The sequence below is a fragment of the Coregonus lavaretus genome (assembly GCF_964263955.1).
Source record: "Coregonus lavaretus genome assembly, chromosome: 27".
Classification (NCBI taxonomy): Eukaryota; Metazoa; Chordata; class Actinopteri; order Salmoniformes; family Salmonidae; genus Coregonus; species Coregonus lavaretus.
In genome coordinates, this window is record NC_140014.1 from 37,241,801 (window position 1) to 37,258,516 (window position 16,716).

General features: G+C 40.3%; 2 protein-coding genes across 2 annotated transcripts; both read left to right on the top strand.

Annotated features, from left to right (window-relative positions):
* Window positions 1-2,581: 2,581 nt before the first annotated feature.
* On the top strand, window positions 2,582-3,799 carry LOC311102505 (homeobox protein Nkx-2.8-like; the record flags this gene model as incomplete). The annotated part of the gene is made up of 2 exons (XM_084143866.1): window positions 2,582-2,732; window positions 3,237-3,799. The coding sequence occupies 2 exons, from the start codon at window positions 2,582-2,584 to the stop codon at window positions 3,797-3,799; spliced, it is 714 nt and encodes a 237-aa protein (XP_083999992.1).
* Window positions 3,800-12,715: 8,916 nt separating this feature from the next.
* On the top strand, window positions 12,716-14,618 carry LOC311102543 (homeobox protein Nkx-2.1-like; the record flags this gene model as incomplete). Its single annotated transcript, XM_084143915.1, has 2 exons — window positions 12,716-13,082; window positions 13,951-14,618. 2 exons carry the CDS (start codon window positions 12,716-12,718, stop codon window positions 14,616-14,618), a joined length of 1,035 nt encoding a protein of 344 aa, XP_084000041.1.
* Window positions 14,619-16,716: the final 2,098 nt, after the last annotated feature.

Here is a 16,716-nt window from a genome sequence, read left to right on the forward strand (position 1 = left end):
TCTTTTCAACATAAATTGTTTAACTTTTTACTATTACACAGGAGTGCTTTGGAGTTGTGAATCAAGATGTTTGTAATTAGATAGACTAAGAAATTGTATTTATTTAAATTATCTTACCAAATGTGCCTAAGGACTATACACTTAAAGTGGGAAAATCTCATTTTTGTTGAGAAGATTTGGAACCAACCTCTCCTCTCCTCGCCTCTCTGGCTGAAGCTGAAGTCTGTGGGTGCAATAGATTAAGAGGGCTCGCGAGGTTATTGTGGAAAGAAACATTCCCATTATCATGAACACTTCTCTTTGCCTTACGAGGTTTTGCACTTAAATGGAGAGTCCTCTGTAAACGTACCCACTTGAGCCACGGTAGTAGGCCTACTTGCATACAGTAATCTGTTAGTTCTTGCGACCTGGCTGTAGTGTTTGTCAACATGATTTGAGCGGTTGTTCACTGAGTACCTTGTTGCACAGATCTGCGTTGTTCCCTGTTTGTTATAGGAGGATTATCAAACTATGTTTAAACAAAATTAGCCTTAAAAAATAATCGTCTTTCTCTTGATGTCTCAAGGGTGTGTTTTAGGTCTAAATGAGTCTACATTTAGTGTTGTCCATTCTGGGTTTTTTCACTAGACTTGTTTTTAGAGTTGTATTCAGTGCATAAAGATGCAATCTCTTTGTGGGTAAAGATTAAAGCGAAATGAAAGGCCACTATTTTGATATGCCATATTATCCAAATCATCTAGGTCAGCGACTCCGTTTGGTTACTGGAAACTAAAAGGGTTTTTAATTCGTTTTGGAAATGCACAAGTCATATTTCTGCTCACTATAAACATGGCGGGTTTTCGACGTAGAGCAGCGTAAGATAGTACTGCCCGCTTCCCATTCCATTCAAAACCATGACAACAAGGAACAAACTCGGATTTATTCTGGAAAGTTAAAGGATATTGTGGCAGGGCGTCAATCACCGTATTATTGCAGGACTGAACAAATGCAAAATCTTGACTGGAACAAATGCTTCCAACCGGTCTCGGACGCAGAGCTACATTTCCCTCCTTTGTTCTCGGCCTCTGGTTGGCATGTATTTTGTGTTCCCCCTCGGCCGACCACCCAGGACGACTTGAGATGGGAGGCTGAGGCATGTCCACTCTCCTCGCTAGGGCAGGTTCTGTCACCAAGGCAAGGTGCGCGGAGCAGAGCAGAGAGAGGATGGCATGGGAACTAGATGAAACTCCACGGACCTGCTTGTGCCTCGTGCACGTATATCTGAAGTGTGGGACGAGAGCCAATATTAGACCTCTCTTCAGTCTGAAGTACAGTTAAACACACTCTCCAAAACGAACGGAAAAAAGCAAGCATGCATTAAACGTTTATACCTCATCTTCCCCTTGCAGCACTCCTTACAGGTGCCCCCAGAATATGAATGCGTCTTCTGGTGATTTTTGATCACCTTTATCAGCTCCCTCATTATCTCCTATTTATATGTTTTTATAAGATATGTGTTTTGACTGGGGGTGAAGGACACCTGTTCCGCCATAGGGGTATAGCGTTCGACCTATCCAAGAATGGCGTGCCATATCTTGGAATCAGAAAAATCTTGATTCACAACTCCAAAGCACTCCTGTGATTCAAGTAGTCATCTCTAAAATAATACTAATACTAAAATACTAACATATTGTCTCAATTTACTTCACACTGTCCATATGGCTAGCCTCTTAGAAATCACGTCTGTCACAAGAGAAATTGCCATAATACGATTCTGTCTTCTCATTAGAAATTGGTAATTGTCTTCTCTCCATTTTGGAGTGTTGCGCTATGTGTAGCCTATACAGAAAAACGTATTTTTCTGGGGAAATTAGAATGATAGCAGAATAAGTTAAAATAAAATAGCCTAATATTCCATTATTTGAAGAAATTCCATTCCAAACAACATTTTCTTTAGAGGACAAAAATATACGTTTTATTTTTGTGTTATTTTGACATTATGTATTTTTATTTCAGGGACATGATATACAACATGATTGTTCAAGTCATTTCAAAATACCTGTAATGACTATAGGCTGCACAGCCATAAATAAATTAGTTAAACCAACTCAGGGACATCTTCACACTAATTGCTCACTTTGTATGCAAATATTGGACATGTTAATTTGACGGGGGGAGTGACGAAACTGGGCTCTGTTGTCACTTGCCACCCAAGATGTGATTCAGCTGCAACAATCACCATTATCTGGTCACCACTTTTAACGATACGGGACGAATCTGTAATGATAACAAGTGTTTCCTTCCGCCATTGTTGAGGCAACGGTGTTATTCTTCTGTGCGGGTTCACACCTACCATCATTGGATAACTGCACTCGAATCATTCAGGTACTTAGCGTCCTGGAGGAGGATATATAAGCGGGTGAAGTACTGTTTATACAAACACTGCACTGCCTCGTGTCCAAACACAGACAGGGTGTTCTAGGTCGTCTGTGACTCTGACAGCGCGTGCTTAGCCATTTCTTGATACATCGCTTTTACTCCTATACCAACGGTATCCTTTGGATAGTTTTTATGCACAAGGATTCTGTTTTTTCCGGAAGCAATGGCTGGTGCTGCAAAGTTCAGTTTTTCCGTGAGGAGCATCCTGGATTTGCCTGAGCATGACGCCGAGACAGTGCAGCCCTCCCCCGGTAACTCCTGCTCCAGCTCCCCTTACTCCTCCTGGATGGACAGCGACCGGAGCCTTTGTCTCTGTAAGTCCCCCTGGTTGACACGTGAGCATAGAAACAGATAACCACTTCATATTATCCATGTAAACACATAACACATACTAGCTCTGACTTTGCTGATAACTATTTTATTGAGGAAGATTGTACTTACTATGACTGTGATGTGTGATTGTCCCACCTAGCTATCTTAAGATGAATGCACTAAATGTAACTCGCTGTGGATAAGAGCTTTTGCTAAATGACTAAAATGTACAAATGTAAATATGGGTCTTGCCTAAATTGACACAACTTCATATCATCCATTACTGCGATTTCCAACATGGCTGTTTTATGAACTCCAATTGGTATCCAATTAACGAGTAATTGTTGGATACATTTTATAAGGAGACGTGTAGTCTAATTCTAGTCTATTGAATCCTTCTGTTATTTAAAAATCTCTATATTCTGGTATTTCTGGTGATATTGTATACCGTGAGTTGTTTATATGGTTTATTGATCAGTGTAATAACAACATGTTTAATTCCTCAGCTTCAGATGAGGGCAGCCTGGAGACCGCTCCAGACTCTACCAAGTCAGATGAGTCTTCTCCGGACTCTGAGGCCGAGAAGAAGAAGAAGTGCCGCGTGCTCTTCTCCAAGGCCCAGACCTTCGAGCTCGAGAGGCGTTTCCGTCAGCAGCGCTATCTGTCAGCACCGGAGCGCGAGCAGCTTGCCCATCTCCTCGGCCTGACGCCGACGCAGATTAAGATCTGGTTCCAGAACCACCGGTACAAAATGAAGAGGTCACGAGCAGAGGGAGCGTCACAAGACATAATCCAACCGCATATGTTGCGCAGAGTAGTGGTACCCATCCTAGTTCGGGATGGCAAGCCTTATCAGGCCTGTTTCATTGACACGGAGAAAGGAGGCTGTCTTGGACAGACCACATCCCCGGGTACACCCTTCAGTTTTGGGTACCAGTCTTTCCAGCATCCGTCGCCGTTCGCTCTACCTCAACAATACCGGCACCTTGCCAGCCAGGCAGCGTCCAGACACACCTTTGCTTGGAGAGACTTTCTGAACGATTCAGCTCAATTCAATTATTTTAAGTGACTATAAAATATCAACCAGAGGACTATGCGTAGAGGAACACTTATAACCACTTTAAATGTTTTCTGAATTCCCTTATTTTTCGAGGTACTTAAAAGTGTACTATTAAGTACAGTAATAATTTTTTATTCACATATTTTATTTTTGATATTTTATTAAATGTATTGAGTGATATTCTCGAAAGATAAAATTCGTTATTAGTGTATTGTAATCAGGTAGTAGGCCTATGGACATTCTACTCCTAGATTAGGTTTTGTTTCCCCAATTGGATAATGTGGTGTATGTAGGACTGATTTGTGTGTAGCCTATATTTTATCAGTATTTTCAATGTTCAGTTATTTGTATGAATTTCAAATCTACACCATGGCATTTGTCAAAAGTACTAGGACAGTAAAGGATTTCATTGATTTAAATATGACGTTTTTCACTTTTGTCTGAAAATGTTATTGAACAGAATCGTTATGTTGTTTGATAACATGTTTTGTGTTTTTATAGAATTACGAATACATAGTTTATCTTATACATTTTTGCACACAACGAAATGCATTGCAATAAAGCTATTTGGGGTATGTATTGAGAGGTACACCATCCGATAAGATAGATATAGGCCTATCAAACTCCTGACACTATTTAGGATTATAGCTTAAACATAGTTGCATCTTACCAGTGCGTGTTATTTTTGATCATTTTAGTAAAAAATAAGAGAAAGTCTTAGCTTAGAGGAACCTATAGGAATAAGAAACAAACACCAAGAATTGTGAGCTTTTATCATGTAAAAAGCTACTAAACCCTAAAGCTGAGCAAACACAATCACACTCTAAAGACTGGATGTCACTGAGCATAACAATACTTGGTAAACATTCGACTATTCAGCTCACCTCGCTCTCGTTCTAGTCATAGGACTCTCTCGTTCTCTCTTGAAACAAAACGCTAAAACAGAAAGTAGTTTTGGTCTAGGCTACAAACGTGCAAGCAACGTGAAGCATAACTTGATCACATCCATCACTCTGCAACAATAGTTTATAACGAGGTTTGCAAACCGTTTTTGCAATGTTATATGTACGTCATTAGAAAATAATAGACAATGAAACCGAAGAAGGCCTAGGTCTAGGCCTGGACTGCATGGCGATGGGCCTATTTAAATAAGAAAATGTGTCAGTAATAATACGAACAACTTATATGGTAGGCTTTTTCAGGGTATTGCACTTTTATTTCATAATTGGTTATTTGTTGGTAGACATTCACATAAATATTAAATTATGATGGTCCCTTTAACTGGCCCTTCTCATGGGAAATTAGGAGTTCGATGCACGCTTTCATTGCTCCATAAAAATATAATTTTAGGAGGAGAAATCTAATGCTTTTAGGATTGGACCCATACACTGAAATATCAGATTTCAATTTCTGATACTTGATTCTAGAATCCATATTTGAAGCAGTCAAAGGTCCCGGACTCTGTGAGGGGATAAAACACTTCACTTCATTCTCTCTCCTTCCTTTATTATTCCATTGATGGAAGTGAAATATGTCTGGGGGGTGACTGGAATGGAAGATGCGTTATTCTGTGGTAACATGGGTTCTTTTTCACGCTTTCACGACCCCATGATGTTGTTTTCTCGTAGCGCATCGTCCCTGTCACCAGGTCTATTGTCCCTGGCGCTCGGGCCACCTTGCATCACATATGGAGGGGACTGACCGAACCCCTCCGCGCGATGCATCTCCCCTTAAACACTCTTTTTGTGTGGTTGTCTCTAGCTGAATGGACCATTGTCTGTCTTCCAAAAGGGACCTAGACAAAATCCTTAGTGTTTCAATTCTCGTGATGTTTAATCAGTGCCCGCGACAAATTTATGAGGTTTAACCGCACAATGGCGTTTTAGAACATGGCGGGTTTTAAGGCTGACAAAGACTGGCATTTAGGATGAGGTTGCCATTGGTTTTTAGAGTTGGGAAGAAGAACGACTTCTTTGAATAGGATGCTTGGTTAGATATTCCCCATGCATCCCTCCATCTCTTCTTCCCCTCTTCACTAGACTTTCCATTTCTGAATGCAAGTTAGTTCAAAATATAACAACATTGAAATTGGCAAACAAATTTATCAATCATAACTAAAAATATTGAATATGTTACCCTTGATTCTGTACTTTAAATCTGAGACTTTCGTTTGAAACCCATAATCAAATTATTGGCAGAATATCCTCTTTCATTTAATATTACAATAATAGATTTGTGGATCACCAGGATATTCATAAATGTTCTATTGTTTTCTTTCACGTTTTTCAGAAGGGGATAGAAACATCCAAGATCTTCTTGGCTCTTATTTAAACTACGTGTGTAGTGTTTCTCTATGGAGAAACAAATCTGCAACCTTGTGTGCAAAAAATTACAGGCCTAATGATCTGCACCTATGTTTGTTACACCCCAGCACCCAAGCTTCTAATCTTAGTAATGCTTCGTATTACGAAGATTCCCGGTTTTATTTGGAAACCCCAGTGTCTTTCATCAGAGATCATTTGAGGGTCATAAGGGTCATGTGACAATGGAGGGCAACTCTCACTCAACAGAGGCAATCAGAGGAGAAAGTCAGGGATGCCAAGCTAAAGTGGTAGTAAGTTGAATGCAGCTAACCGATGTCTTGATGATGGGTTTATTGAGTCTGGTGTTTTAGTGTGGACATGCAGGGTCCGAATTACATGCCGCACATAGACTCTTGAAATTCTCAAAATAGAACTATTAGAATTTTCATGAGATAAACATGAAATTATTTTTAAAAATCTATGAGGACAAGAATGTAACACTAACATTCGATTAGGGTAGGACTGCCATTTTATGACCCTTCGTGGAGTTCAGCAGGAGCTCCAGATGTTGTCAAAGGCTCTTGGTCTGGGCCTTGGTGAGGCGTGTCTTTAGTCGCATCAAGGACCCCATCTTCAGGTGAAGGGGTGAACTGATTCGGAGAGACGTTTCCCACTGAAATGCATGCAACCATTCAAGCAATTGGTGGTGCCACAGTCACTTGTTTTGACGGTAGGCCTACAGCTGGAGGCTTGTTGATGGGTCCTTCTATCTGGGATCCTTGGGACGTCCCAACTCTGACGTTGACATTTAAAATGGTTAAGGTTAGGACATCCCAAGGATTCCGGATGGCATTAACGATGTGGGTCGGCTATACCACCGCTAGATGGCAGGATAACACATTATATAGATTTTTCCATCAGCTGGCGTTCTCCTTCAACACATGTATGTAGAGCATCATATAATTAATTTAAGATTTACGTCATTTAGCAGACGCTCTTATTTACATTTAAGTCATTTAGTAGACGCTCTTATCCAGAGCGACTTACAGTTAGTGAATGCATACATATATTTTTTTTAAATATTGGTCCCCCGTGGGAATCGAACCCACAACCCTGGCGTTGCAAGCGCCATGCTCTACCAACTGAGCAACACGGGGCCGATGATGGCATTATGTGTGTATAGGCTAATGTTTGAAACTTTTTGAAAATACATATTCTTCACTCTGTAGACTTCACGGATGTGTATTGTGATAGCAGGTTACAATTGTTTAGTATAATGGAAAAGGAAAGGTTGATTAGGTTGAGCATTTAAATTTGAGTCATTTAGCAAACGCTCTGGGGGGGAGGTGGGGGGGGAGCGTTTCACTATTGGATCCTCCTAAATGACCACGTTTACATGCACACAGTATTCCGGATAGTAGCTCTAATAAACGAAAAAACATTTCCTCAAAATAAAAAAAGAATACAATTGTTTTATTCTGATTTTCCAGGGCCTTCAAGTTCTGCTACTTCTCCCGGCTATGACTACGGGCCTATAACCTCTCACATGGAGCTTAATATAATATGAACTCTTGCAGAATTAGGCTATGCATTTCTTGCAGTGAAATTATGCAACAAATGTTAATTTTGTCTCTGGAACAGGAGCGGAGAAATATGATTTATTTATTTCAGCAGCTCTCGAGAAAATGCGACTGCGCATGTAATGTATTTGGGATTAGGATGCCCATTAGCTGTTGCGAAAGCCGCAGCTACTCTTCCTGGGGTCCACACAAAACATGAAACATGACATAATACAGAACATTAATAGACAAGAACAGCTCAAGGACTGAACTACATACATTGTGTTATCTTTGACACTGTTATGCAAGCAGACAGTATTTCAACCACATTAAATATGCACCCAAGACAAACTGAAGTCTTATCAGAAATATGATTCGTGGTTTTCTCAGCTTTTCATTTCCTTAAAACTGGTCAAACGGATGACATTTGGACATTTTGCATAGGACCAATCTTTCCAGTGGTTTGGAGTGATTGCGTTTTCTCCCCGGTCCCTAAACAAAACAGACAACTTTACTAATGTTAACTACATTACTAATACTTTAATTCTATTGATGTAAGACATTATTCTGGTGAGCACTACTTTATTTAGTCTTCTGGGGCAACAAGTTATGTATCAAACTACAGTTGACAACCAAATGTCGGAAATTATAATATGGCCTACCAAATGTAAGAAATTATAAGCAGAAACGTGTCTAAATTAGGGGTGAAAGTTGCCAGTAGTAAATTATAGTAAAATAATTATAGTAGACTAAATTATTATGGTGGATCGAACTCCACAGGTAGCCTACTTTTTGAAGTGATTTGTTTGACAATCAGATGAAACCATCATCACACAACACCCATGATATGTGAAACTGAGCCTGCGCAGACCGCAAAAACAACACTAAACGGGATAAGATGTTTACATGCCACAGTATCCCATCTTAGATCAGCATATCCCAGGCATCTTATACGGGTTTCTCATAACCGGGATACAAGCTTTTTCGGGTTATTGTAAACGGGATATGATGTTTATATGCGTCAACTCAAAAACAGAATACTTTATTTAACCAGGTAAGCCAGTTGAGAACAAGTTCTCATTTACAACTGCGACCTGGCCAAGAGTATCCCGAATAATAACGGGATATCGGTGTGCATGTAAACGTTGTCAATGATCGTCAAACCTGATCCGTAGGTCTATAAGCCTGTGTGCTATTTCCCTTCTTGGTATTGTTTTCAGTTGTATGACGCCCCATGAACGATCAGTTCCAAAACAACAATGTGAACAAGGAACAAAGGTTTGGTGCCCCCTCCACGCCCCACTTCAAAGTCTGCTCATTATTCCAGAGGAATTAGCGCGAGCATTTTGGACTAATTAACGTTAATTGACCATAATAGCCGTGTTCCAGAACAGAAAATATGTCCTGATTTAGATCATTAAGAAAGCCTTTTGGAATTCAGCAATTAAGGAAGGCATATATCCCAGAGGAAACGCGTTATGATGCTAATTTCCCGTAATTGCATGTAGGCCTCCTACGTGGAGCAGCTGAAGTATCACTGTTAAGTGCGCTCACCTGTCTACGATAAATTATTTATTGAGAGCACCTACGGGATATGAGATTATTGTTTCTTGTAAAATGCGGTTCTCCTTGATAATATTGGTGAAGACGTGCGCTATGGCAATGGATGTTGTTGCCTACAGTGCCATAGAGGGGATGTTGATATTGGGATGAATTTGATGAATGCGTGGTATACGTGTAGATTAGTTATGTAACCAATTGCAGTGGAAACTGTTTTGTGTTGCTGTGGTTCACTTTAGGTAGAATCCTCTGTGGTCCTCTGTAGCTCAATTGGTAGAGCATGGCGCTTGTAACGCCAGGGTAGTGGGTTCGATCCCCAGGACCACCCATACGTAAAAATTTATGCACACATGACTATAAGTCGCTTTGGATAAAAGCATCTGCTAAATGGCATATTATTGATATGTACGTGCTTAATTTGGTTTTTAAGCATTGATATCAATGAGCGATTTGTGCGCAAAAGTGGTACTATGCACGATTCTCCTCAGTTTGCAGTAAGCAAACCAAGAGGGAGAATCACAATATTCACCTTTGTTTCCTTTACTGTGATATCTTATTATTTCCATTCAACAGTATGCGAAATGGCTCAATGCAATGCAACAAGAAATTACACCCTCCGTCTAAACACTTTGGTTTGTTAGAAATAGATGCGACCATGTTTTTCAAAATTGTGATAAAAACTAGACTAAACTGTGTAAAGTTGACACGATAATAGACATTCAATACTTCGGTTTATTTCCCATCATCGCCACCAGAAGACGCTGTCTTGCTGTCTTTCTTAAATCCAATGTATGTCCTGGACCACGATATCGAAAATATTTACATCACATTCACATTTACATAATTTAGGCTTGCATTCTAATCAACAAGGGACTGTTCTGCTTTCCTGCATTAATCGATGTGTTCTGTTCGACATTACATCAAGGAACGTTTTGTTGTCGTTTTATAAAGACGGAGATTTTACTCCAGAGTGCACTGCAGTAAGGACAAAGCACTGACACAAGGACTGCAATATATAACTATTACCACATCTGTCATTTCCTAAATATCTTGGAAATTACACTTTTTATCTGGTATTTATAAGGTAGGCCTAAATAGCAATATCAGATGTATTGCCTTTGCACTCCGAAATGTGCACCTACAAAGTGTACATCCATCCAACATCATATCCTATCATACCATATTTCATATTTATCCTAACCAATGAATTTCCACAACAGCATGCCGGCTTAAGCAGGGTCGACGGGTAGCTCTATAGGCCATGCATGCCCTGACTGTCTACCCATTCAGGTTGAAAAGCCTATTGAAGATGAGGATCACAACGCAAACACATTTACATTTTAGTCATTTAGCAGACGCTCTTATCCAGAGCGACTTACAGTTAGTGAGTGCATACACCGTTCCAGTAATGATAATGACGTTATTATTAGTAGCCTATAGTAAAAGTAGCTAATATATTAGTAATAGTGATAACCATATTTTTACTATTAGTATTGTTATTGTTGTATACAGTAAAGTAGGATACTTGTTCATATAATTTCATAATAATTGTTACAATAGCCATAACAATTATAATAGTTATTATTATTCATAGTGGGTGAGTTAGGTGAGTTGTGTATATTGTGGTGTCAAGTGATAAAAGTGTATCTACTCCCTGTAGCTATATACGTTTAGTTTTTCTACTTTCGTTTTTTATCATTTTGTTTTTCCTTACTTAAATAATAAATATGAAAAAAGCATGTATTTGGTCATCTTACTGACATAATAATACAGCAACCAAAAGCAGGAGAGACATTACTGAAGTCACAACAAAAACTAAAACAAACAGTCAGTACATACAAACTGGGTCTGTTGTTATTATTATCATTATTATTATTATTGGAATTAGAATTAGAATTATTGTTCTTATATTTCACCTACATAAATGTTCAATGTCCTCAACAATGCAAAATTAGCTACAATTAGCCTATTTCTTTCAATTAATTTTGATATAACATTTTTGTCATACTCCTTGAATAAAGAGAGCAAAATACTGAACAAAATACTGATTATAGCGCCTGTAACTGGAACTACAGCAAATAGCAAATATTCCTTCCTTTGACATGAAAATCGTTTACCAATATTCAAATTACGAGCACATAGATTTAGGACATGCCCGGATTGCGGCCTCGCCCTGTGGTATTATAACATTTCATTGGAAAGGTGAAGGGAAAACAAAGCGCATTTGACTTTTACGCAGCCAAGAGAAACCTGATTGAGTTAGATAATGATGGTTCCTTGAGCATCAGGGCGAGAGGCGGCTCACTGAGGAGGGCTACCTGGCGTGGTGTGGTTCTCCCTCTCTGCCTGCTTACTGCTGCAGAAGGAGAGTAGGCCTAGATGTAGGCTACTTAAGTTGAGCGCCGTTAACTTTACCTTAGAGTCTCTCCTGAAACGCATTTTATTTTGACTGGCTGCATGGGGTTCTGATCTGAGACGACGAGTGGAGCATCTGAATTTGGATTTGGGGAGACACGCTGCTCTCACAGCTCTCTCTCTCTCCTCGAGCCCAAACAATGATATAAAATAGGAAAGGGGTTAATCATTCACGCGCTGCCACTTAACACGCGGATGTGTATTTATTTACTTATCCGTCAATTTCCTTCCCAAGTGCACTTTTACATGTCTGAGTACGATGCGAGCATAATGCAAAAACAAGTCTGCAATCAACCAGAAGCCTCTTACGCCCATTAAAAGTCACTAGTTGAAGCTTTTCTCAGAGAACAGAGGAAGTGTCCTAAATGACATCCCTATATAGCGCATTACTTTTGACCAGCAATTGTGAAACATTATCAAAAGTAGTGCACTAAATAGGGAATAGGCTGTCATTTGGTAAGCATGCAGAGTGGGTTCTCCAGCTCTGAGACTCTCAAGTCCGTCTAGGCCCCTTTTCATCAAGAGGTCCTAGTAAACACCACTACAGTTAATAAAATGCGGTGCCTGTGCCCACTGCTACCATTACTGTCAACGACAACACACAAACGACAGTATATATAACCCACCGACCTACTGCTACTACAGTAGCCTGCTATCAATAGCCTATAATACACATGTATATACATGCACGTTGGTTATGGATTTGTGGGAGTGGAGCAACAGCAGAGCTCATGCTGTAGCTTGCCCAACACGTAAGTCAAATTATGACTTGGGTGCAATGAGAGGAGGATAGAGCTGCGTTGTATTGTTGCCCTAGTTGGTGATGCCCCGCCTCTGGCTTAAACCTGGCACCCTGCTAAAACAAACGAAAGCCAGCAGCACCAAGCTCAGCCCAGCTCAACTCAGCTCCCACTCAATGCAATTAAGGCGGACTTCAGGCGACTCTCCTACCTACGTGTTCATCTAGCAAAGATCGACGTTGAGACAACAGGAACCAGAGAGAGAGAAGGGCTTTGGTCCAAAAAAAAAAACAGAAGGAGAGATTGCCTAGCCTTCTAATTTCTCCCCTCTCCAACAGCCCAAGAACAATGTCGATGAGCCCTAGGCATACGACTCCTTTTTCTGTTTCCGATATATTGAGTCCTCTTGAGGAGAGCTACAAGAAAGTAAGTATGGAGAATAACAACTTGGGGTTACCTCTCGCGTCGTACCGGCAGCCGCAGGTGTCTCAGGCGGCGATGCAGCAGCACCACATGGGCCATAACGGGACGGTGTCCGCCGCCTACCACATGACGGCGACAGGGGTGTCCCAGCTGTCACACACCGCGATGGGGGGCTACTGTAACGGCAACCTGGGGAACATGAGCGACCTGACGCCCTACCAGGACGGTATGAGAGGCAGCGCCACCGCCACCGGCTGGTACGGAGCCAACACAGACCCGCGATTCTCCACGAGTAAGTAGGCTATACCTTTGAGTTTTACTCTGCATGAAGCCGGGCAGGTGAGCGTATAGCTTTTGGTAGCGCATTATCATATAAGCTAGTCTACACTAGAGCCATATGCTCTGGTCTGCACTGAAGTGAGTCAGGGAAATTATTTAAACTTTTTAGTGTTGTTTTCAGTTATTTTTTGCAACAATACTGATGTTGTTTCAACAAGAGGGAGTGATTTGATTTGTCAATTTAAATTTAAATGTTACACCCGGTAACAGATACATATAGGCCTTTATCTCGGTTTACCTTGGAGTGTTTGGTTTATTGAGTTTATTCACCCAACGTGCTGTGCCTTTTTGCCAGTCTACCAACACTACCATGTTGACCAATGGATAGGGGACTGGTTTCAAAGAACGCTAATTAATTGTAAACTTTTTCAGTTTATGATATATTCATAAAAATGTATTTGAATGTCACGAGGGTGTGCGAAAATATAACAAAGACAGCTGTTGCTGGTTTGTCCTCTATTATGAGTTGGTTCCATGCACGTGTCACGTGGGGGGTGAATGAGTTATTAGCCTATTATTCTTTAGATTGAAGGTCAATTCATGGCAATCGATCATGCTACATCAAATATTTTGTCAACTATATAATTCAATTCAAATACAAATTATGGTTAAGTAATTGTTCCATTAGGAGACATAACTATGATTAACATGATCATGTTAGCTTTTATGTTTAAAATGAATGCTATAGGCCTATACGTTTTAAATTAAATTAATTCACATTGTGTATTTTTATGTTATGGCTAAAATGATTGAAGCATTATCATTTTTTTTTTATTATCATTATTATCATAATCATCTCAATTGCCTATTTCTGCTTTCAGTCTCGCGCTTCATGGGCTCTTCTTCGGGCATGAACATGGGCAGTATGGGCAGCCTTGGCTCGCTAGTGGACGTGGGCAAAGGCATGGGACCGCTCTCGAGCACCCCGAGAAGGAAGAGGCGCGTGCTGTTCTCTCAGGCTCAGGTCTACGAGCTCGAGCGGCGATTCAAACAACAGAAGTACCTCTCCGCGCCTGAGAGAGAACATCTGGCGAGCATGATCCACCTCACCCCGACCCAGGTCAAAATCTGGTTTCAGAATCACCGGTATAAAATGAAGAGGCAAGCGAAGGACAAAGTGTCGCAGCAGCAGATGCAACAGGAGAGTAGTTCCTGTCATCAGCATTCCCCTCGGCGGGTTGCCGTGCCTGTATTAGTGAAAGATGGCAAGCCATGCCAAGGCAGTGCCCACACTCCCACCACTACTGTCCAGGCCCCCCACCAACAAGGTGCCAATGTTATGATCATGTCCAGTAACGGTTCAGGCCTAGGTCAGCACCAGAGCCAACAGGTGGGTAGTGCAGGTCACTCTCCAGACCTAGCACATCACTCCGCCAGCCCGCCGTCTCTCCAGACCCAGGTAGCGGGCCTCTCTCACCTGAACTCCTCCAGCGCCGAGTACGGGACGGCCCTGCAGTGCTCTGCTCTGTTATATGGCAGGACATGGTGATCTGTTATGCCGCAGGACATGGTGATCTGATATATGGCAGGACATGGTGACAGCCAGACAAACTATGATCACAAACACACATACAACACTTTTGCAGCAAAGTCACTCAACAGACAAACAAACAAACAAACTGTACTTTGTGTACATTTTGAACAACACCATTTGGTGCATTTTAGTTCATGCTCTTCTTCTAAAATGTAATTGGATATGCGGACAGCAAGAGGGAAGAAAGAAACTCGACAGACGAAGTTATGAGGATGTGCGAGTTCAATCTTCGCTTTGAAGGTGGATTTGTTATTTATGTAAATTATACTGAAGCTATACAAGGCTAGTCCTACATCAATAGGTCATAGACCTACTCCTGTGTGTAGGTCATTGGGATAAAGATCTCAATAGAAAAACTGTGGGAGCGTTTCCATTTTTTTCACAGAAGGCTCTGGTTTCTAATAGAATTTAAAGTAAAACGTAGCTTGTATATTTCTGTAAAAGGTTTGAATTGAATATATAGTTTTTAGCAATCTGTTGTACAAAGTTTTTATCGCTATTGACGGTTTGTGGTTGGTTCTTTGAGTTCCATCGGTATTTGTACGTTTTATTTACTTGTAACTTATATAGATAGATATTACTTAAATACAGCCAAACAATCCTATTAATAAATTATGGAAATAAAATTCATTCAGATCCATTTATTGAAATTGATTTGTATACTGTTTCAGAGAATACATAGGCCTACGAGAAACCTTGTGAAATTATTTTCAGAAAACGAATAGGCCTATAGGCCTTTAACTGTAGTACATTAATATTATTATTATAATTATTATATTTATTATAGTAGTAGTAGTAGTAGTAATAATAATAATAAAGATGATGATGATAATTAATTTAATAATGCATGATATTGTCTATAGGCCACATTTGTTGGTCAACTCAGTATAGGCCTCAATTTAGACCAAAATTATTTTTGCTGTCTTACTATGTTAACTGCACACAACAATGGATTTTAAGCAATGCATGACTAATGAAAGACTGTTCTTTGACCAGGTGTGATCGAAATCGTTGTTACTAAGTGTTGTATCAATGGATAATGGTGTACACACTATATCACTTGGATCAAGCTGAGTAAACTCAGGCCAGGCCTTTGTGTGCCATCGGCGTCCCTTAGGTTCTAGCGTTCTTGCATTCTCGGCCGCGCGCCTGTTACTGTTTCTGGTTTGGGTGAGTCAGTTAGGTGAGGTCTCGAGGCGTTCTTTTTAACAGTGGAGATCAAACACGCACTGACTCAAAGAACGTTTTATCGACCAAATCCCTGGCCAAACAACGGTATTCTTCTCAAATAACTTCGCACGACAAATTCTCTTCTCTTCTTATCAGAGGTAAGCCTACGTTTATCAATAATCAATCAACTGCGATTGAAAGGAAAATAGCGTAGGCTACCCACCACCATCCACTGTTTACGTATTGATAAGGTATTGATAAGTTGTTTTTAACTATATCTTTGCACAAAAACTTTGGATAGGCCCTACCAATTTTACTCCATTGTTCTGAATCCATAGTTTATAGGCTACGTCTTGGTCACTATTTCTTTACAGCCTACTTAAGTCCAAATATCATTTTTTTGCAAACTTGAACATAGGCATGTTGTAGAAGAGTAACACGATTCTAAATGCAATGACATAGCCTGCAGTCTTTCATTTTAGAAGTTGAATATAATTTGCTTATATCAAGTGGGATGGAGTCTTCAATCTAGGCCTATCAAATAAGATATTATTTTGACTGAGGATGGCCCATGGCTCGTCAAGGTATCATTTGCATGCAGTGGGGCAGAGATTTTGTGGTTCTTAATTGATTCGAGAAGGTTTTAACATATAAATGGTACATTTCACATGAATTGTGTGAGACGGACCTATATGTCCATAGTGTGGGAGGAGCTGTGTGTTCTTGTAAATTAGCTGTAATGTAAAAGACTTGCAACTATTTTGATAGTATGATATTATACACTGAGTATACAAAACATTAAGAACACCTGCTTTTTCCATGACATAGACTGACCAGGTGAATACAGGTGAAAGCTATGATCCCGTATTGATGTCACTTGTTA